The sequence below is a fragment of the Capsicum annuum genome, chromosome 1, assembly GCF_002878395.1.
Source record: "Capsicum annuum cultivar UCD-10X-F1 chromosome 1, UCD10Xv1.1, whole genome shotgun sequence".
Classification (NCBI taxonomy): Eukaryota; Viridiplantae; Streptophyta; class Magnoliopsida; order Solanales; family Solanaceae; genus Capsicum; species Capsicum annuum.
The window spans coordinates 54,629,521-54,653,522 of NC_061111.1; the positions used below are offsets into that span (position 1 = coordinate 54,629,521).

General features: G+C 36.1%; 2 protein-coding genes across 3 annotated transcripts; one reads left to right on the forward strand and one right to left on the reverse strand.

Annotated features, from left to right (window-relative positions):
• Positions 1-9,024: 9,024 nt before the first annotated feature.
• Positions 9,025-20,591, reverse strand: LOC107874740 (NAD(H) kinase 1). 2 transcript variants are annotated; one of them, XM_016721493.2, is made up of 11 exons: positions 19,695-20,591; positions 17,388-17,535; positions 17,176-17,295; positions 15,894-16,063; positions 15,259-15,372; positions 14,932-15,026; positions 11,676-11,782; positions 10,812-10,885; positions 10,618-10,696; positions 10,095-10,402; positions 9,025-9,580 (listed from the first exon to the last, which is right to left on the reverse strand). In XM_016721493.2, the coding sequence occupies exons 1-11, from the start codon at positions 19,740-19,742 to the stop codon at positions 9,260-9,262; spliced, it is 1,584 nt and encodes a 527-aa protein (XP_016576979.1). In that variant the 5' UTR covers positions 19,743-20,591; the 3' UTR covers positions 9,025-9,259. The 2 variants fall into 2 exon arrangements, with proteins under 2 accessions (XP_016576979.1, XP_047250374.1); XM_047394418.1 differs by lacking the exon at positions 10,812-10,885 and having other exon boundaries at positions 10,095-10,398; positions 19,695-20,588.
• A 1,594-nt stretch (positions 20,592-22,185) lies between these two features.
• On the forward strand, positions 22,186-22,938 carry LOC107846659. Its single transcript, XM_016690997.2, has one exon. It carries the CDS (start codon positions 22,186-22,188, stop codon positions 22,936-22,938), a length of 753 nt encoding a protein of 250 aa, XP_016546483.2.
• Positions 22,939-24,002: the final 1,064 nt, after the last annotated feature.

Below are 24,002 nucleotides of genomic sequence, written 5' to 3' on the forward strand. Positions count from 1 at the left end.
TGTAATATAACGTATACGACTAACTGGTAAATTTACGCCAGAAAAAAACTTACCTCAACGAGAAAGAAATATGCTCTTTGAAGATAAGTGGTTGAAGATGTCATACGAAAGAAAAAAATGCAAGAAATAAATAGAGTTGAATGAAGATTAAGGAGGGACCTATAATATAATCTGGACGTGTCAGGCCAAAAGGCAGGACTATTTAGCTCCATTGCATTAATTACATTCAAACTGGTGGCATTTTATTATCTGTGAAAAGTTGCGACTTTTTCTTTTACACTAATTACTTCTCACCTTTTCATAGCGGTTTGAGACTCGATAAAAGCCGTTATTATTGAGTTGTTGTAATAGACCGTCCAACACTTTAAACAGATTTAGCATCTGTTGCAACAGATGGATAGATTGAATGTGAAACAGATGGCTGTCAAAATAGATTTACCATCTGTTGTAATAGATGGTTTGTATATGCAACAAATAAGACATCTGATGCAACTTATGTATTATTTGTTGCAACAGATGGACAGTATGTATAAGTTGGAGGAGATGTTCTGATATCTTCTGATAGCTGATTCATCAGTTTTAGTTTCAACAGATGTAGTATTCGGTTCATTAGCTGTTTTGAATGCGTTAGATAAAAAGTCTTCACCTCTTTTTAATAGTCCCTTCGTTACGTATTAGATGGGCCCTGTGGGCTTGGCACACCAATTAATAAAAATATAAATTAGGTGATTATTTTACCAAATTGGTGTAGATGAATAAGCAACACTGACATGTCTTGATGGGGTAGGAAGAATAAGATGCGTGCAATGGATCCCATTTTCATGCATGCGAGTTATGTATATTATTGATCTGGCTACTGTGAAGACACACATAAAGTGCAATGATTTTGTGATTGCAGTTTTTTACTGATTAGACACTGATCCTTCAAATAAGATCCTGAATTGTACAGTTTAGTTTGATAGGTGTGAACTGATAAGGCCTAAGGGTTCCAAGACGGTGGTGTCGATACCCCGTTACAATTTAATGGCATGATTCATGCACATGTTTTTGTGTCGAGTTTGGGGAAGCGTTCAAATTTTTGGTGGAAGTATAAATATCCAATAATGATTGGACTAATTTTAATAGCACAATGGACTTCTTGAAAGGCCTTCGAAGCCTCGCAATGCAGCAAACAACGATAGAACCAATAGAAATTTCCCTCGTCCAAATTTATATGGATGGATTGGTAGAGGAAACTTTTTTACAACAGAAGGTGCTTGGGAGAATACCTATGCACGAAGGGGGAGGTGGAGAAGGCCATATATCATTTCAGACCTTGTTTAAGAGGAAACATAGGGTAGAAAGGAAAGTGTAGCGAAATTGGCCAATGAAATTCACATTAGAAACGAAAAAACTGGATGAGCTTTAAATGTGGAAGTGTATCAAAATATAAGAATCCGTCAGTCAATGAAAAAAAGAAGAATGGTCAACAGGACTGGAGCTGGACAAAGCATTTTGCTCGAGAATGCAACTAGTGAGCGTGGCCTCAATGAAGACTCTCACAAAGTGCAGGACAAGAACTCTAAGGAAAAAGCTTCGCGAGCACGGAAGGCGGTAAGGTTGTCAGTCAAAATTGAAACCTACATGTCAATTCAGACCGATAATCTTACCACCTTCCATACTCACGAAGCTGCTTCCTTTCATATTTGCATCTTTTTCATTTTTCATGTCAATTTCATAAGCTAATTTCGCTACACTTTTCTTCCAACCCTGTGTATCCTCTTAAACAAGTACTAAGATGATATATGACCTTCTCAATCTCCTTCTTCCCGTACAGGTTTTCTCCCAAACACCTTCTGCTATATAATAGTCTCCTCTAATAACTCATCCATATAAATTTGGACCAGGGAAGTTTCTATTAGATCCATCGTTGTTTGTTGCAGTGCGAGGCTTCGAAGGCCTTTCAACAAGTCTATTGTGCCATTAAAACCGGTCCAATCACTATTGGATATTTACACTGCCGCCAAAAACTTAAACCCTTTCCCAAACTTGACACAAAAACATAAGCATAAATCGTCATTAAATTATAACAGGGTATTGACACCACCATCTTGGTCCCTCAGCCTTACCAGTTCGAACCTAATAATCTTAACTGTAAAATGTCATATCTTGTTTGAAGAATTAATGCCTAATCGGTAAAGAACAAACATTCATATATCATTGTACTGGATGTGTGTTTTCATGATAGGTTGATTAGTAATACATACCTCCCACATATGAAGTGGTTCCATCTGCAAGCAGCTTATTCCTCTGAACCTATCTTTACTCTAGCCTTTAATGTTGGCCGGGCAAAAGTGGATCCAATTTCACTTTCTTTTATCTGTAAATAAGAGAAATACATTTGATGTCAAATAAGAGAAGAACAAAAAGAACATTACAAAAGGGTAACACAAAATTGAGTGAATCAACAGATGACCAATATGATGCAATAGATTACCCATCTGTTCAACCGATGAGGCATCGTTTGCAAAGGATGGATGACATGTTGCAACAGATGGGCCATCTGTTTGAATAAATCAAACCATCTTTGCTACTGGTTTGATTTCTTTAAAAAGTTGCTACGTCTGTTCCAACAGCTGATTCACCAGTTACAACAGTTGGGGAAACTGTTGCAACACCACCACCAACATCATCAACAACAAAGAAACAAACAAAACAACACCATATATTCTAACACCATCCACAACACAAACATCACATGTTCCAACATAACCACCACCCCCAACAACAGCACCACCAAAGTACCAAACAAAGACATAAAAAAAACTATACTGATAACAAGGCTTTTTAAGTTCTTCCAACAGATGACTTTTTTCGCATATTTTAATAAAAACAACGGTTCATTCATTCAAGACTTAAAAGTCACCTTTCCTTCAATTGTTTCAATAAATAGCAAACAAATGTAAATATCTAATTAATAGCAACAAATGTAAATATCTAATTTAAATGACATACAAAGAAGAAGACGAGATAAAAAAGAGCAACTTTGAACCATACCTGCAATGTTAAAAAAGTAAGAACATCCAATTCAGTCGAGGAAAGATATTGATTGGTTGAGATCCCAAAGGATCCTCATCCGAAAAAAGAGAGAAAAAAGAGGAAAAAAGGAAACAACAAAGATAATCAAGAATAAAGAATAAAGAAGAGTAATGAGTTGAGTCTAGACTACTTTATGGCTGAAGGAGAGAGAGTTCTAGATATGGGAGGCTTTAAATATTCATTAATAAATTTTGAGGGGCACGAGGAGACGGTGACATTGAAAGGACCAGATAAGACTACTCACTCAGGAGATTTTTGAGTTATCCAAGTAGCACCGAGTAATATTTTTTGCCGCCTTAGTATTTTAACTATTTTATCTCGGACAGAAAATACCTAAATTGCTTTATAAAAAAAAAGATCTAAAAATATTTAAGTGCAACAGATGACTTAATCTGTTTGATAGTTTACAACAGATTCATGATCTGTCGCAACAAATGATGTAATCTGTTTGATAGTTTACAACAGATGTGTAATATGTTGTAACATATTACCTAATCTGTTTGATTTGATCCAACAGAAAAGATATCTGTTGCAACAGGTTGAACATTTGTTTATATATAATTTCAATTGAGTTCATATGTTAGACTAAAACCTTAATTGAATGTGAGTTCTCATAGGGTCAAATACAACTTTAGTTGAGTCTTTTGGCAATTTCATGATGAGACGGTACGGCTTTCCTCCGACCAGAGTCATCAATCAATCACTCTGAGCCGAGCCGATTCTTACTACCTCATATATTAGACAATACCTTAATTGATTAATCTAGGACTAGGGAAATAATACCTTGATTGAATAATTTGGGACTAGGGGTAAGTTCTTATAGGGTAAACTACAACTTCAATTGAGTCTTTTGACAATTGCATGATGAAACAGTACTGCGTTCCTCCCGACTAGAGTCGTCGATCGATAACTTTGAGTCGAATCGATTCTTACTACCTCATATGTTAGACTAATACCTTAATTAATTAATCTAGGATTAGGGTACTAATACCCTAATTAAATATAGGGTCAACTACAACTTCAATTGAGTCTTTTGTCAATTGTATGATGAGACGGTACTGCGTTCCTCCAGACAAGAGTCGTCAATCGATCACTCTGAGCCGAACCGATTCTTACTACCTCATATGTTCAACTAATACCTTAATTGATTGATCAGGACTAGGGGTGAGTTCTCATAATGTCAACTACAATAAATGACAGAGCCTATTTGATTATTTACAACAGATGGGTAATCTATTCTAACATATGACTTAATCTATTTAATAATTTACAACAGATGGGTAATCTGTTGTAATAGATGGCTTAATCTGTTTGATAGTTTACAACAGATTCGTGATCTTTCGCAACAAATGGCTTAATCTGTTTGATAGTTTACAACAGATGTGTAATATGTTGCAATAGATTACATAATCTGTTTGATTTAATCCAATAGAAAAGACATTTATTGCAATAGGTTGAACATTTATTTATATATAATTCAATTGAGTTCATATGTTAGACTAATACCTTAATTGAATGTGAGTTCTCATAGGGTCAACTACAACTGCAATTAAGTCTTTTGTCAATTGCATGATGAAACGGTACTGCGTTCCTCCCGACCAGAATCGGCGATTGATCACTCTGAGCCGAACCGATTCTTACTACCTCATATCTTAGACTAATACCTTAATTGATTAATCTTGGACTAGGGGTGAGTTCTCATAGGATAAACTATCGATTAATCTAGGATTAGGGATGAGTTCTCATAGGGTTAGCCACAACAGATGACAGCGCCTATTTGATAATCTACAACATATGGGTAATCTGTTGTGACATATGATGATCCATTTAATAATTTACAATAGATAGGTAATTTGTCGCAACAGATGACTTAATCTGTTTGATAATTTACATCAGATTCATAATCTGTTGTTACCTAATCTGATTGATAATTTACAACAGATGAGAAATCTGACGCAACATGTTGAACATTTATTTTTTACAATTTTAATTTAGTTCATATGTTAGACTAATAGTACCTAAATTGATTAATCTAGGACCAGGAGTGAGTTTTCACAGGGTCACCTCCTAGAATACTCGGTCAACTACAACTTCAATTATTTTTATACAATTTCAATTGAATTACCCTTTCGGCAATTGCATGATGAGAGGGTTAAAAATTACGCATATATTTTATGATTTTAAAAATAATTAAGATCATTTCGGACCAAATTAATATTTTCAAAACTACTTGTCATTCTTTTCCAAAATACAAATCAACCCATACAAAATGTTTCATTATTTTAAATCTCGAGGTCTGGCTCTTTCTCTCTCATTCTCACTCAACAATATAGTACAGACAACAACTACTCAACAAATTTGCTCAACCCTCCACAACAGATCGTTTTTCTTCTCATTTTCGACCACATAGGTGTTATTTTTGACTTCATTCTTACTTGTATCAGTCATTTTCTTTGTCTTCGTAGGCAACAGAGTTTGAGAAGAGCTCTATATTTATTTATTTATTTCTAAAAAATAAGGAATTTTAAGTTAATGATGAAAAATAAAACTTTTAATTGTATTATCTTCGAGAATGGGTTTACAATTTTGAGTTTTGATGGTAAAATCGTAGGAAGAACTCAAGAAATTCCTAGTTTCTATTACAGTGTTTCGTTGACTGTCGTGGTATAGTTGGATGGTGTTTGTGGTGTTGGTGGTGGTGGTAGTGGTGGTGTTTGTGGTTGTCGTGGTGGCACCGATGGTGGCATTGGTTGGTGGTGTTTATGGTGGTATCGGTATTCGTGGTGTTTGTTTGTTTGTTGGCATTGGTTGGTGGTGTTTGTGGTGGTGGCTGTTGGTGTGTCGGTATTCGTGGTGGCTGTTGGTGGTCTATGCATATATCAACTGTAATGTAACTTTTATTTTTCTTTGTCTGTAGGTAAAACATGTCTCCCAAAAGAAAAGAAAGTGAAAGTGGATTAATGTCTGACCACTCAAAAAAAAGCTACAGTACAGAGGGACTCGGAGGAGCTTCATGAACAATCTCAGTCAGAAAAAAGTGTAGCTGAGGAGAGATGTGAAAACAATGTTGAGGGAGGTGGACAAGGGTCCGTAGATGGTGATGAAGAAAATGAAAATGAGAAAGAGGAGGAATTGTAGAGTCAGAAAGAGAAAGAGGATGATCATCAACATGATAATAATGGATCACCGACGGGTCGTGAGTTAATATCGATATCCCAGCATGATCCTGTCAAAACTTTTAGTATTGACAGGTTTCAAGTTACGATGCCGATAAATGACCCAGAAGAAAAACAACTAACTGGTCAAATTGTACTTAAATGTTAGATGGGGAAAATTTTTGAACATTTTATGAAAATTATGAAGAACGAAAACATATGCGGACTTTTTAAGAAGAGCTGCTTTGGACGCTTTCTCGAGCTGCCTAAGGACCCCTCTGCCTGTATTCATTTTCCTATGACGATGGTATATCATCTTCTTAAGTGCAGAATCTAGTACGCGAGGGATGATAAAGATCCGGATGAGGGGGGCAAAAAGAAGATGGATGAAATCTGGATCAACTACTGTGGCATGTCTGTTTGTTTTGGCTTGCAAGAGTTTGCCATAGTGACGGGCTTGAGATGCCATCGTCTAGAAGGACCACCACCCCGCAAAAGATCCAAGGCAATAAAATGCAAGGGAAAAATAGATGGGTTGTTTGACATTGCTCGACGTGGCTACAAAACATCGAATTTGTTGACAGATCTCGAGGATGAAACCATACCAGAGCAGTACAGGGAGCAATTGTGCTTAGTTTGGTTTGCCCATTTGGTTATATTGGCAAGAGACGTCAACAAGGTCATAGAATATAATTTGTTGGCGCGTGCTTAGGATTTGATAAATTTAACAATTATCCCTGGGAATATGATAGCTTCTACTTGGCTGTCCAATAGTTACTGACAAAGCTATCCTCAGGGACGACCACATTATACGGCTTTCCTTGGGCTTTTATGGTAAAATTAATCACTAATTTTACTCGTCCATTAATTTATATTGAATATAGTTATTATAATTTTTTTTTTGCTTGCTTCATGTTTACATTTTTTAGGTTTGGGCATTTGAAGTCATTCCTACCCTCCGAAAGCAGTTAATGGATTACCCGGATGAGGTTTCTCATCGAAGGATGTTTAGGTGGTTGGCTGCAAATAGCAACACCAATATTAAGAAGGTTGATCTCTTTAACACTCCGGATGATGCAGTACGTCTTCTTCAAGTAAAATAATTCTACTCAAAGATAAGAAAGATATTGAACAGATGTTATATCTGATGTAACAAATGTTATATCTGATGCACCAGATGGGACATCTGTTGCGACGGGGTATATCTTGCATCAGATTACCCATCTGTTGCTTTGGTTCTCTGAACCCGACTCCTAAAAGATTAACCATCTACTGCAAATTATGCAACAGATGTTTAACCTGATAACACATCGTTCATCTGTTGCGACGTATAGATCATCTGTTGCATAATAGATTACCCGTCTTGTGCAGCTGTTGCAACAGATGATTGATATTTTGCATTAGATTATCCATGTGTTGCTCTGTTTCTCTAAACTAGACTCAAACGGATTTTAACCATATACTGCAAACTATGCAACATATGGGTCTTTTTTTTTTTTAAATGTAGCCCAACTGTGAAAATTATTATATTATATGATTTAAATGCATCTGTCTTTTTTTTCTTTTTTAAAGGTTGTGCATCCATGGATCGTGCCTACTGAGGGGGAGTCGCGACTAGTATATGTATATATGTATGTATGTACGTATCTATAAAATGCATATAGAAATTGTAGCTTTATTGCATAGAATACATATTTGTATAAGATATGTATCAAATTTGTATTAGTATTGTGTAAACTGCCAACAAATGACTAGAAAATGAAATTAAAATTCAAGTGTCATTTTCGTGTCAATAATTTCAACCAAAATATTATTTATGTTCGTACCCTTAAAATTACCCTAACCCAAACTCATTAAAACTTGAACGGATTAAGCGGATCTCATGAGTTTGACCTATATTGCCATTGCTAGGAACGCCTAATCTCTTCAAAACAATAGGGAGAAGTGGTCATGGGCACTCCTTTACACTAGAGCTGGCTTTGGGTTGAAGCACCTAAAGCATGTGGGACAAGATACAAATACACCATATCCTGTCTATTAAATCTTCCTAATACTTTTTTTTTCCTACATTTGTCTCTCCTCAAATTGCCGCCCATCACACTTCCTCATTAAAACATCCATGCAAGACTTCCTCATTAAAACATCCATGCAAGATCTCTTCATGTCTGAACCAACTCATACTCATCTCCCTCATCTTGTATACAATTGTCAATTACTGAACCATCTCATACTCATCTCCCTCATCTTGTTCACGATGAGTCACTCCCAACGCATCCTCATCTTGTTCACGATGAGTCACTCCCAACGCATCCTGAATATCGCCGTTCCTAATGATATCTCCCCTAGTATGCCTACATATCTATCTCAACGTTTCATTTCCACTACTGTCATCTTCTAGACGTGAAAATTCTTAACTGACCAATACTCACATAGCTTGTCTGATAACCGTTCTATAGAACTAAACCTTGACGAAAAGTGAAAACTAAGAAAGCACAGGGAAACTCAGTTGAACATACCATCATTTCCTCTAACAACCTCTAATTTTTTTCCCACCTAGTTGCATGTGAAAGTTGCTTATTTGCCTATGAACATTTTGATTTACCCCCCTTACTCCAACACTAAAGATATCAATAAGCTATTTAGATACCATCAACCAAAAAATACATTGTTACATGAACCAAATGCACAAAAAAGTACACATTTTCTCACTCCTTACTTATCAAGAACCCGAAGCTTGACTTAAGAGGTACAGAAAATACGGGAGAATTTCGCATAAAAGAACTGTACAAAATGGTACAAAAATCCTTCCTATATTCTTATTATTATGTCCAAGTTACAAACAACAATAAACCACCTAAGGTTGAGACTCATCATTCTCAAAGTTAATAGTTAACACTACATTTGCATGTATAAGCGCGTATGTGCATCATGACCCCTCTCTGCATTAATTGAGCAGGAAATCTTGATTGATACTTCAAAATAAGACGGATTCAGAAAGCCTCCTCATTTCCTTACTAGATAAAAGGTTAGACCTGATCATGTGTCTCTCGAGGGCCATCAAAAGACTGCATCTTCCTCAAATTCCAGTGAAGACCTTCATGTATGCTACGTAAGAAGTCGCTGGTAGAATCAGCTTGACATGCAGTTGGTACAGGCCAAGTAGCCATGCTACAAACAAGGGCATCCCCTGGTGCCAACTTTTTCCTGTCCTTCCCATCAAATGATGCCCATGCATGACCTCTACTGTTGAAAGGTACTTGTACTCGGATTGTCACATGCTCGGGCAAAATGAGAGGACGAAAGGATAACGAATGTGGGCAGATAGGTGTAAAGAGAATGCCAGGAACCTGCAATTTGGTAATAACAGTAAAATTGCTAATCAACTCAAAAGACTTCAGATAGGGAACTATGGAAAAGCCCGTCGCATCATGATTGTGCTAATTGCAATTCCAATGGGTAATAGGTGGACACAAGCAATTTTGGAAATGGTTAAACCTGCGAATTTTTGCTTCTTACTCTTCCGTTTTAAAGTAATATGGACAATTCTTAAGCACTAACCACATAGAAATATTATGTCTAATTAAGTTGTCGAAAGGCTTTCACTCCTCCCAAGAGGCTTCAAACATTCAACCGATTTTTTATTTAATACAAAAAGCTAAAGCAAGTTGAGGATGAATATAAAGCAGCAATGCTGTAATTTGTTGCGACGTCTTAAGTTGCAGTAAAATAACTGTCAGACCCATGATAACTTATAACATCCATAATTAATACTAACCAGCAGTAGCTCGTTAAAATAAATCACATCAGCTTGAGATAAAAGTACGGTATCATTTTACAAGTGATGACTATGAGAGGATTTACCTGAGGATGGACCATTGACCCTCCGGCTGCAAGAGAATATGCGGTACTTCCTGATGTTGTTGACAAAATTAAGCCATCCCCTTGTACGCAGGTAACAAAAGAATTATCGCAATAGCATTCCAGATTTGTTAGAAATGATGAAATCCCACGGTCAATTGTGACTTCGTTGAGCACAAGTATGGGCTCTTCACTATCCAGATCACTTTTAGCTGAATCTCTAATCACGTGACACTGGAGACGATGCCTCAGCATGATGCTTATGGGACCACGAAGAATTGAATCAAGATATTCCTTGTAACGCTCGCTATCTAGAAATGTTAAAGCTAACCAGAGAAGAGCAATAATCATGACAATAGAAAGCTACTGTGTTCTGTGTTGTATGTTTAATAAACAGCTTTATATTGACACAAGGAATTCTGTTTCATTTCTTTATTTCGATGTAATGAAGCAATTAGAGTATCCAATTATATCTTAGTATGCCACATATGTGAAGGAAAATATTTTGATGGGAAGATAAGGATACGGAATGGGGTCATGAAGCCAAGAGAACCTAAAGAAAATGGGACAACAGGAGGAACTGGACCTTTGAACATTGACGCTGCCTGCAATATAAAACATGTCGCAATTATTAAACACCCTCCCCACATGAAGTATTGATCAAGAACACATGGTACAAGATAAACTTTTAGTTCAAAAATGACAAAACTAGCTACATACCCAAAGGACGGTTCCGTCCCCACCAAGAGTTACAACAACATCAACCTTTGTGTGGAGAAACAGAATTTCCTTGTCTGACAAACAAGAAGTTGCTTTAGCAATTAGCATTAATTTTTCATACTGATAACAGATAAGACCAAAACGTTGTTACTATTTTAATAGCCGACATTTAGGTAAAACAGGGTTTTCAGTAAAACCTACTGAGGAACATATGCATTGAGGTCCAACCATAACACATGGAAAAACATCGAATCAACACTATACAGTAAAAAATTAGCAGCTGTAGCATTCTTCCTCAAACAGTGCTAACATCAATTAATACAGGTTAAGCTTTAAATGCCAGGGCAAGACATAGCTAGAATTTTGACTTCTCTATAGCTAAGTAGGAACTGGACATGATATGGATCAACAGAACAGTATTTCGGTCAAACAAGTTCACGCACATTTCTTGAAATGCAACACTTATCCTTACATGTATGGAGCAGTTATACTGAAATAATGCTCCAAAATTCACTTGTTATAGCAGTTAACACTCACATACTTTTACATATAAGCAGAACAGATTTACCAGAAAATGGTTGCTTTCATAACAAACGTAAAAGTGCACAATAGTACGGTAAGATAACAAAAGCAATAAAGTGGACACTTGTTCTGAGTTGTTTATCAAAAGAGGACCAGATCATCAGTAAGCATTTCCACTCGCGAAGTTAACAATATACGAAAAAATCCTAAACAGAGTTCATAATATAATGAACCCATACAATCCAAGATTTAGCCACACAATAGAACGTTAAAGTGAAGATTTGAAGAATTATATATACTTTTAAGCTTACTGATAGAAAGGGAAAATGTTTTACCACTCACCATTTTCCCAAGTTTGTACAAACTGGTAATATGATGACTCTGTTAGAAGTTCAGTGCGCACCCGTGGTTCAACGAAAATGTTCAAGCTTTTCTGCTCTTTTAGCCATCTGTGAAGAAAAGAGATAAATAAGCCTCTAATAAATTCAAACATAAGAAAGATATTAAATAATTAAAAGAAGAAATGAAAAGGAAAAGAAACAATAACTTTTAATTGATCAGGACCAAAGAGAATATGCCTACCAATGTAAGTATACATACTACAAAGAGTAACTAAAAGGTAAAGACTATATTATCCATTCTGTATTGCTTTGTAAATGAGCCATTCAGGCAGTTCTGGCTCAACACTGAAAGAATCTGATATTAGTTAATACAATTCATATATGGTATTGAAGTGACATGGAGCTGGATAGAGTGGAATAGATACAGAGGATCCACATGCCAAACCCAACTAATTTAAGATTAAGATGCAATTGATTGATTGAGACAACTTTCACGATCGTTTCACGGAATGATCACTGCTGGTTCTTTTCCATATTTTCAAGTTTATCTAAATAATAACCAAGGTCAGACAACGAAAAAACGAGAACTAGAAAGTGGGAAAGGAATCCAACAATGCAATGATCACGATTTTATCAAATATATATATATATATATATAATGGGAGACAACTGATAACACCTTTAGTCGACGTCCATCATGACCTTGAAACTTCAAACATTCCTCAATGGATGTTATTGGCCAGATAAATCTTTACAATGACTCAATAAAACCATATTTTTGTTTGACACTGGGTCTCATGGTTTGGACATGAGGGATGTCATAAAGCCAAATCATCCTAGAGATGTCATGATAGTTGCAGAAGCAAAAGAGGTTGTGGCAAGAGGGGGGGTCTCCAACCTACTATTAGGCAGTAGAATGGCTTTGTAGTTAAAAATGTGTACGAGTGCTAGGGAGGAGTGCTAGGGAGGATTGTGACGTAACCAAAGGATGGACAATGATTTGAGGCATAACGAAGAGAGAAAAGAAGTAAACACTATTTGAGGTCTGTTAAATGCTAACATCAATTATAACTATGATTTAGGGAGAGAACAAGAAGAGAAATTCCAAATCAGCCAACAATTTTTTGACCTCCTTTATAGAAGGTTGCATAAAGCACCAAGAAGCAACAAAAGCCTCATCGCAAACCATAATTCTCCACCATTTCATTGAAAAGATATGCAGGTCATTTATAAGCTGCACGTGGTCCTTCTCTACAAGGATTTCTACATTTGTTTCAAATTGAAACTATTACATCCTACTATAATTTCTAGTAAATCATTGGCAGCTCAAGAATTTGATACAAAATGGAACCTAAATATAATAAATAAATGATATGACGTAACTAAAGATATATCACAGAAATTCTTAATGGAAAAGGGTCAAATATATCCCCAACATAGGGAAAATGGCTCACAAATACCCTCCATCCATATTTTGATCTAAAATACCATCAACCTCCCTTTTTTGGCTCAAGGATACCATCCTTCCATCTTTTCGTCTAAAAATACCCTCAACCTTTGTCTTTGTTTCAAGATTATCCCTCAAACTAAATCTGGGTCAAATTTGGCTCTTTAAAATAGCCACGTGGCCGATTATGATTAGCCAGATTTTTAAATTTAAATCCACTCAATTTTAAAGCCACCATGCTCCTAATAATCCTGATCTTTCTTTCAACCCTTAAGCCCCCGATCCACCTCTTTCAGCATTGAATCCTGATTTCTTATTTAAGATTCGACTTCTGATTTCCCGATCAGAGGAATTATTTTGAAATTGTGACTGTTTCATCATCACAATTCATATAGCAGCACAATTCTAGACTGTTTCGACATATTCCACCGTTACAACTGGGGCATTCCACCTTTGTCCTAAATAAAATGTTAAATTAGTAACCATGGCACAAGTATATTTACTCCCCTTTGGTACTTGAGTCAAAGCAATAAATTAATGTCTTCTAGATAAATCTTTAACACTAAGTTATACATTAGCTAACTAATTGTACATTATCATCTCAATTTATTTCATAATCACAGTACATTAACCTGGTTGGATGCAACAGAGGGTTTTTTCCCCTTGGCACAAACATAGTTTTTGAGGATAACACCAATCATGCCTTATATTGTTTCTCATGTTTAACACAAGGCATCAGTTTATGTCTATCTAATGTTGCATTTATTAACGGAGTTTTAACATCATTCGTTCAATTTGTGAAAGTTATCCTTTGAATTTCGATTATACCTTATTAATTTTCTGTTATACTTCAATCAATATGTGCCACTCTCTTATCAGTTTTACTAATTCCTAAAATAAAAAGCATGAAAAGAAATTTTCAAGACCTCTAAATGTTGAAATTCTCAAGGTTGGGAGTATTTTTAAACCAAAAAGGGGAAGGAGGGGTATCTGTGAGCCAAAAACGGAAGTTGAGGGTATTTTTAGACCAAAAGGTGGAAGGAGAGTATTTGTAAGTCATTTTCATATGTTTGTGGTATTTTCTTTTCCAAATTCTTAATGGAGTTACTGCAAAAAACAAATTACCAATTTTATTTGGTTTCATTAAAGCAGTGGCATTGGGACCATCAGCTTGCGTGCATCTCAATCACTCCAATGGGTATCAAGACAAATTACCAAATTATCCGAAATTCTTGAAACTAATCACTGAAACCTAGAACCAGCTTGTAACATTATTAATGAATCACAAAAATCCAAAACCATTTAGATATGCTTTGAGGCTTTTCCCTATAAAAGTGAAAATTCCTCTTCTTAATTGATTTTCCTTCCAAATCACCACGCCAAGCACAAAATACGAGAAATCTTTCCCTTGGGTAACGTGTATTTGAGAAGGGGGTCTATCTAACAACATTGCTATTTTGCAAATATACTCTGACTTTCCTATTTAGTTGTGTACAATCTTACCAACGAAAGATCTAAATCATCTTTTGCAGTAGAGAGTAAAATCAGAAACAGAATTTTTTTATTTTGGAAATGAGATCACTGTGAGAAACCTTAAGAGAGTGGGGTGTGCGCAGACCAGGAACAAGCACAAAAGTGTAAGGAAATAACTTAAGCGTAAAAACATGCATTACCATGACATCTCGAATAATCTACCTAACAAAATGTTAAGCGTAAAAACATGCATTGCCATTGAGTTCTAGTACATTTTTTTTTCCTCAGAAAGACCAAATGCAGAAAAGAAAAGTAAGATTATACTCTAGTATTCTACCTGACCATTTCTGAACAAAGCATTCTAACAGCAGTTGAATTTGGCTTTGTCAGTATAAGCACTGTTTGTGGGGGAGATTCCCACTTCAAAGAAATCTGAAAAAGAGAGAACAAAAAATGATTCCCTGTTCAGATGAAGTGGTTTTCTCTTCTGATAAGTCTTTTTAGCAGAAATTAAATTTTAAAGCAACAGCAAAAAGAAGCCTAAGGTATTCATTTGAAGTTCTGTTATCATGGGCAAACAAGGCAAGAGAACTGTAAAAGTACACATGATTGAAAACATCAAACTGACAATAGAGGAGTTAGAAGGTTTGGAAATAGGAAAGACCTGTTTACTGCTACGTTCTGCAGTTGTTATGTTTCCCTTCTCAAAAGAGACAATATCGTGTTTTTTCTGATTACTTTTGTCACCGTTGCAACACCATGACAACTTGAATGATGCCTGTTTCATTAAAAGAATTATTACTAGGAAGTATTGCAAGAATAAATCATAAAATCATTAGAAGATAAGAAATAGGACACGGGACGGAAAGATCTCGTCTCCGTACCAGTATATGATAAAATATTGAAGTTTATTCTGTATTCAATATTGAGATAGATAGCTAAATAAAGCACAATAATTCACCAACATGGAAATATATTGCAACAATAATAGCCTCAAAGTAAGCAATGGCTTCCAAATGTGGCAGGACATTTTCCCAGTGCTCGACGAAGTATATTTCACACCAACTTTTTTTTTGTTTGGGAGGGGGGGTTGTAATTTGTATAACTAGGAAAATCTTTCTAGGAGTATGTAGTAACTGGAGAATACTTATAACATTGAAATTATTTTACAAAATGAAATATATATCAAAAGAAATAGTGAAGACAAAGCAAACATATTTCACACTAAATAATTCGCAGCAGACGAAGATTAAGCAACAACAATTGTTATAGTGGAAACAAAATAGTACACACACATACCTTTCTGATCATCTTGTTTGGAACAACAGTGGCATCATGATCATGTTCTCCATCACGAAGAACCTGATGAGAGCAAATTCCATGCTCCCCACAACATTTGTCAGATTTCTCCACAGCACCATCTGACGCTACTCGCCCATTCTCATCCAAATGCTTCTCTGATGGCATTGCTGCAGTGGAAGACAACTTATTTTACCATAAAGCAAAGCTTTTTCCAACAAACTTAATTCGATAAGAAGCATTTGGTGCTTCAAGAACGATAAAATGAGGAATAATACTTTAACCAGAGAGTTTTCTCATTACTTCTGACTGCATAGACTACGGGACTGATTTTTGATTAAGACCACACTTTGCTTCAATGTAGTAACAAATCTTTTTTTGATAAAGAAAACAGATGACCAATGTTTTACTAATTAGAGACCAATTACCCTTTCATTCTTCAATTCATCTCTTTTATTCTCTATGACTCTCCTAGAGTCACTTCCAACCCGTCCATAAATAATCGTAGTCTTCCATTTTTACAAAACATAGAGGATTTGGCTAGAACGTCAAAGTAAACGTTTTCGTAATCTGTGTTCCTAATAGGAAGGTTTTGGGATCATCACTGCATTGCATTGATAAGATCTTATTACTTTGCATGAAAGAGTAGTAGGTAATATTTTTGCATGTGTCCCTCCCTCCCTCTTATACACACACACACACACATATACATACTTCAAATTCTTTTGGAAGAATGAAGATATACATAGATTTTCCTCACTTATGTAATTTTAAGTACAAGTCAGGGAAATACATGGACTAGTTACACAAATCGGATAAATCAGAAGGCAAAGAGTCTAAGAATGAGAAAAATAGCCAGCAAGAACATGGAAATCTTGACATTAATTAATTAAATAAATAAAGCGGACTATGGTGTAAAAGTTGGCATGCAAATTTCAATTCCGTAAAAAACAATTGAGGAATTATTACACCTACGAAACGACGCATGTGAAACTATACAGCTTATGATGTTACTCATCTTATTTCTGAAAATGGACTATTTAGAATAGAATTTATGGCTCTTTTGTTATTAACAACCTGTATATAAATACTGCTTGCTATCCTCAAGTTAGAGAAATAAGAGAAACAGTTTGTTTGAAAACAAGCCAGAGAAGTGGTATTAAAATGAGGACACAATTATAAATGGATACTGTACTCATGCAGAATAGGAAAGACGATCTGAGACGAGAGAAAGTGAGATTGAGATGGAATCGGTACACAAAAATCCTCTTTGGGAGAGTACCTCTTTTCTCTAACTGCAAATTACGTGACCTCTCCAATTCATATTTACGCTTCCATTCAGAAGCCTCCGCTTGTGAAGAAGCCTTCCCTTCAGCAGCTTGTCTTAGTGCCTTTGCAACAGCTAATAAATAGAAGAGTAAAATATTTGTATCATATGGTGTAGCAAATTCCAAACATTGCCAAATGATTAATCATAGAAAAAGCAGATCATACTTCTCAAAGCTTCAGCAAATTCAATCAGATGATCATCAATCCCGTGAAGAATAGGCTGTTGAATAAGTTCTTCTACAGCCTTCTCAGAATTCAACATAGAGAGTGAATCGCTAAAGCCGTTCTCCGGTGGCAAAACACTAGCATTTCCCTATTAAGAAGTGGCCAGAAGTATTGCAGGATGTTAGAGAACCAGCGACATCAAAGACAACACAGTAATGCACAAAACAAAGTATCAACGCCAAATACACAAGGAGGCATTGCCTTCGTAGAAAAGGCTTTTTATCATACGTACTATATACAAAGACCTCCCCAGGTAGTGCTAAGGTCTGCGTACACTCTACCCTCCCCAGACCTCACTTGAGGAATTTCACTGGGAAAGTTGTTATTATACGAAATGAGATTAAATAGCCTTAGCTCTGATGAAACTTTTTAAAAGTTTTGTCCATCATTGCATTTTGTGAAATGCAATAGACCAAAAAGAGCTTCAACATGCTTTGATAAAACAGTACTCATGCAACATTTCATAGGTGATGTTGTATTCCAGTTTTAGTCTAAAACATATCTAAACCTTAAAAGGAGATAAAACCTAAAGAAGTGTAAGATTGCATGATTTTTCTTGTGTCCGCATGATTTTTCTTGTGTCCTTTTACTTCCCTGTCTGTCGAACTTCTATTCATTATTCATACCGAATTACCATAAAATCAGATGCATACAAAAGAATTATCTTCATTTCAGGAAAAAGAATCAAAACAGAAGTGGAGGACTCTCCTAATTTATTGATCATGAATTGAAAATCATAAGATGATAGAAAGTCTGAGACGTAGGGTCACATCCATGAATAAATAGAGTGAAATATTTGAACCCAATCCAAAACCATAGAGTAATAAATGAGACGTAGGGCCACATCCATGAATAAATAGAGTGAAAGATTTGAACCCAATCCAAAACCATAGTGTAATAAATGGAGTTGTACACAATTAAACAAACCATTTCAGAAATATAACAAAAAGTTACTATAAGTTCTTGAGCAGAGCTAATTGCTCAATAAGTTCAGTAAAGAGAGAAAATGCAAGAGTTAATGAGAACAGACTTGCTGATGAGAAAACAGGATTACTTCAGCTTGATTGTGATACTAGAGCATTCAACCCCAAAGTCTCAAGACAATTGCTAATTTATCCATTACCATAAAAAACCCCTTTGAAAAACTATATACAATCAATTTGGATATTGTATATCTCAACTTGATATGGTAAAAAGGTTATAGGTTATTTTGAAGTCAAAAAAGAATCGGAAGGCGATTTACACTGTAGCGAACCCCGTATACTTTCAATAGAGATTTTCTTGACAACACTTAATCACAATACTCAGTATTGTAGTAGCTAATGCAATTAGGAGGACCCAATAGTTCCATTGATCATTGAAATTGCTTGATGCGACATTGAATATGGTCGAAATATCCAACTTAGACATTCAAATTTACAAAAAAAAGTCAATCAACACCCTCCCACCTTATAAAATAAAGAACTCTCAGCCCCAAAATGTCTCCCTCAATAACAAGTAAGCGCAGCCCGGTGCACTATGTGTGGGGTCCGGGGAAGGGCACGTTACATTTCTGCAAGAGGTTGTCTCCCTTAATGACAAGACTTGTCATTAATGCATATAACACTTTCCAATTAGCCATCAATATTTGGTAAATCGCTAATTCAACTATCTCAATCACCCAAAAGAGACAACTAGAAATCAGTTCTATATGCCATTGACTTCAAAAATCTTCAAGTCTCATTACTAACTCCCTGGTTCCAATGGCATATAGAAATCAGTTCTACCATTGAAATTTCTAGATTCAAACTTCTAAATTTTGACCTGAATTCCGACATTCAAGCTCTAAGTTTTTTGAAATAAAATCCATATATTTGAAAACTAAGTAAAAGAGTACTATAAATCACAATTTATATTATATATATATATATATATATATATATATATATATATATATATATATATTATGAAATTACAATTGTGACACATAAATTGAGATAAAGAAATTTCAATTGTACCACATAAATGAGGACAAAGGGAGTGCTAAAATGATTAAAAGAGTATTTCCAATTCACACTAAACAAAATCAAGAAACATTGACCAGTGATGATCAACTATACTTTATATCTCCTCAACAATTTTCCAGTCAATAAAGCTAGAAATTCAGTTAAATTCGACCAATTTCATGCTGGAAATAAAATTTTAAAGAAAAAACTAAAGTGGAATTAACATTAGCGGAGCCAAAAAATAAATGGGAGGGGTGCTTACATTAGAGGTATGTTTGTTTGGAGACATAGGAGTCTGTTTCATTGACATGTAAATCAAGAATTCACCAAACAGCTCTCTCTTGTTCAAGGGGGTTAATGAAATTGAGGAACAAGAATATGGTAATGAATTACATACAGCACATATATATAGGTCTGGTGTGGGGTGGGGCGGGGGGGGGTGAAGGAAAATGGGTAAGAAGTAGCAGCAGCTAGAGAGGTGGTGGGACCTACATAGACGCGTGGGAAGTCAAGGAGAGAGTCGATTTTTATATTGTTTTTGTGATGTGTTAGTCGTTGGATCACATGCTTGGTCAATGTCCCTTTTACTTGTAAAATAAAAGTTCCCCACTAATTGGGAAGTCACTTCTTTTTGACGTATAGTTTTGGTTTAGTAAGATTTTGCAAACAAATGACATGTCTTGTCCTTTCACAATTTCATAGACTTTAGACATATTGAAGATTTAGAGTGGGAAAATTACATAAAGTTATTAAAAAAAAAAAGGTGATTTAGGATCGCATATCAAAAGATAAAGTGCAACTTAAATGTGAATATATTCAGAGAAATGATTGGTCAAGATTCTATAAATAAAAGGTTAGAAAACGAGATAGAGGATGATTGCAAATTCAATTGGCGATCTGATTTGATGAAGAAAGACCTCAATTGTTTGGGAATTTTGTGAGACAATCTTGTGAAAGCAAAATACGACCGTAGAAAGAAAATCACGACGTGATTACAGAAAACCTAATGGACAAACGATAACAATACAAGTAAAAGTCGACGGTAGCAGACTTGGGCGTAAACCTTGAGGCGGCGGCGGCGAAAGATGAATTAGTTAGGATGCCTACCGGCCTTTTGTCCTTTATAAATAGATGTTAGGTGTTTTGTTGTAAGAGATCCGACATAAGTTTTTAGCATATTTTAGTCGTAGTTTTGTGGGATAGTTTGATATTTAGACACTTTTAAAATTTATTTTGGTATTTAGTCACAAGTCTTGAAAAATTAGGTGTTTAGACACATTTATGACATCATCGATTCTTTCATCCAAACCTACCACACATGTTTTAAACTTTACACTTTAGTCCTCCACCCTATCCATTTAATATTTAATATTTCCCACCTTTTTTATATTCCCATCATTTTTTCATATTTCTTATTTTAATTTAGAAAATTGTCCAAGAAGTCACCAATAGGAGCTCCCTTTTTCACCAATAATTTCCGATTCCGACCACTTTTTCGGTCACTTTTTTGACAAAAAATTGTTCATCACAATTGAAAATCTCCATTCTTCATCATTGCCTCCATTGTTGTTCCATCCTATTTGAAAAAAAAAATCCAAAATTTTTTTCATCATTTTTACTAGCTCGAAAAGCTTTCCAAATCCGTTCAATACCTCGTCATTAAATATATTTTAGTAGTTTAGAAGTCCTACACATATATTTTTTCATCTCAGAGCTAGGAGGGCAACGATTATATCGAAAATCAGTCGATTTGCATCTTTGTACGGACGTATTCATACCAGTCATCGACCATCTATAGACCTAAACCTTGATCTATTATCAATTTGTGTATGTGGTCTATTATGGCAGTAGCTGAGGTAGTTGTCGTGGGTGGTAATTATATGGGTGCATAGAAGGAGGGTCCCACCTGCTGGAGGTGGAAATCATCTACAAAGAAGACAGTGCCCATCCCGCTGCGTCGCAATGGATCGTACGACGACATGGTTCGAAGCATAATTAAGAGTGGAGAATTAGAATGCGAGCCAAAGAACATTGTGATTAGCTATGTAATGAATTGGCGTGGTAAAATACATTCCACGTTCATAAATAATGATTGACATGTGTCGTTATATATGTTGGATGCCACTGCCGATGACTCTAGGCCATTATTGAGAATAAATATCATTCCGGGGTCTCCGACAATCCCGCCACCACAGCCGACAATCGACGAAGATAATTCATTTGAAGATGAGAGTTTTGATACTAATCCAATGGATTAGGAAGATGATTCAATGAAATTGGAAGATCTAATTTTCTCTGAAGAAGGGAGAGAAGAATGCGAATTGGGAGCACAAACCAACCTCACCTTCTCCGATGGAACTACTTTTCAGGTAAATCAAATATTTAGCAGTAAAAAAGGAGATGAAATTGTTGTTGGACGTAGCAGCTGTGAGAAATTCTTTTGATTATGCTACGTTGAAGAATTGCAGCAAATTTCTCAAGGTGAAATGTGTTTGTCCTAGCTGCGGGTGAATGTTGCGGGCAAAGAAGTATGAATGCATGGACAAATTCATCATCTATAAACACGTCGCCGATCATAGTTGCGGCATCGAATACGCCACCCGCTGCTATAGAAAAATCTCATCTAAAGTCATTGCATCGCTACGTGTGAACATGTATCGCGAAGGAAAGGGTCCAGACACTAGCGAGAATCGGAGGACCATTTTCAAGAACTTGAAAAGTAGACCAAGCTATTGGAAATATTGGTTGGGGGTATGATTGTTAAGGAAATAGTTCGAGGGACAGCGGAGCATGAGTATTCCTGTCTGCCCGCTTTTTCGTACATGATCGACGCTCTTAATGTTGGCACTACCTATTCCATCATGGTGAACAAGGTCGATTGTAGGTTTATGTACTACTTTTTATCGTTGGGCCTTTGCATTAAGGGATTCGCCTACATGAGGAAGGCTATTGCGGTCGACGACACTCATTTATACGACAAGTACGAGGGCGTGCTACTAAGCACGGTTGCACAGGATACGGAGAACCATATTTATCCTATTGCCTTTTGCGTCGTTGACAAGGAGAACAATGCATCTTGGACGTTCTTCTTTGAGAAGCTGAAGTCTATTGTGGTCGATGGACCAGATTTGTGTTTTATCTCCGATAGGCACAAGAGCATCGCCAACGGCATCGCAAAGGCGTACAACCATGCTCATCAAGGGTACTGTATGAGAAACCTAGGTAAAAATCTCTGGGTAAATCACCACTGCGGAGAACACTTCTATCTATTCTACAACGCGGCAAAGGCATATTCTCCCGAGGAGTTTAGCGACTATTTTGTGGAATTTAAAAACTACTGTCCCGAAGCATTCTTTTTCCTCGAGCATGAGCTTGGTTTTAAGAAATTGAGCAGGGCATATTTCCCCGGTAACAAGTTTGACGTGATGACCACAAATATTGTCGAGTCAGTAAATGTTATATTGATTGATGAAAGGAAGTACCCCGTGGCATCCATATTCAATTAGATTGCCAAAAGGTTAGGTGAAATATTCAGGGAGAGGCGTGCCTACGTCCTCAAATGTAAGGATACAAAATTTGTTCCCGCTGGAGAAAAGATCTTAAGAGACAATATGAGCGAGGGAGACTCCTTCTATATGGAGAACAAAAGCGGGGACGAAAGGTAATACACTATGTTTGGAAGTAGTTGTACGGCCAAAGTCGACCTACTAGAAAGGTTGTGTTCTTGTAGGAAGTTTGACCTGGTCAAAATACCATGCGATCACGCGATGGCCGTTTTGCGATCGAAGCACGGTGAAGATTATGGTTTGAGAGTCTATGATTACTCTTCGCCCCTGTATAAAGTGGAAGAGTACCTCTTTGCGTATTAGAAATCAATTAATGTTGTTTTTTTGGAGTCCGAATGGCGCGTTCCACAAGAATTACTAGACGTGAACATTATTCCACCTCTTGTGGTCTCCAAGATCGAAAGGAAGAAAAGAAAATGCGTTAAGAGCGTGGGCTAGACTTTCAAGGCAAAGAGGACAAACAAGTGTTCACTGTGCAAGAGACCCGGGCACAAAAGAACCACTTGTAACAATAACAAATCGTAGTTAATCTTGTATGAATTTGTGTTTTTGTAAGTCATGACAGTGTATGTATTTTGACAAATCTTTAGTAGTCTGATTAATGCCAGATTTATCGACTTAACTCTTCATCTATTATCGACCTTTTTAAAGTATTACATATATTGTGTGTTCGGTCTATTTCTTTTATTCTTTATTTAGCAAATGGTATATTATCGATCTAATTTACAGTCTATTAAAAATCTTAAATATTCAAAGGAACAGATGTGAATAGTTGAGCATTTATTACACCTTAAAAAAGTTGTTACACGTCCAATCACACATTGCGTTGATTGGGTAGACGCTATCTCTCTTCGATTTCCACCATTCACACGTCTATCAATGAAAGGACGGAAAAACCAAAGGGTTCTATTTTGGGCTATATAAACACCCATTTACTGCACCCAAAATTTATCTTCATCACCTTAAAATCAGATTAAATCGACAAGATGTCAGACGTTCCTTTG

Bases quoted from the DNA above. Each gene is read 5' to 3' on its own strand.
- LOC107846659 (XM_016690997.2), top strand. From the start codon at position 22,186: ATGATTGTTAAGGAAATAGTTCGAGGGACAGCGGAGCATGAGTATTCC.
- LOC107874740 (XM_016721493.2), bottom strand. From the start codon at position 19,742: ATGTCAATGAAACAGACTCCTATGTCTCCAAACAAACATACCTCTAAT. The intron at 16,064-17,175 runs GTACTCTCCCAA...CTTCCACTGCAG, and splicing joins TTTGCAGTTAGAGAAAAGAG to CAATGCCATCAGAGAAGCAT. The intron at 10,403-10,617 runs GTATCCTTATCT...TAACATTTCTAG, and splicing joins TGGCTTCATGACCCCATTCC to ATAGCGAGCGTTACAAGGAA.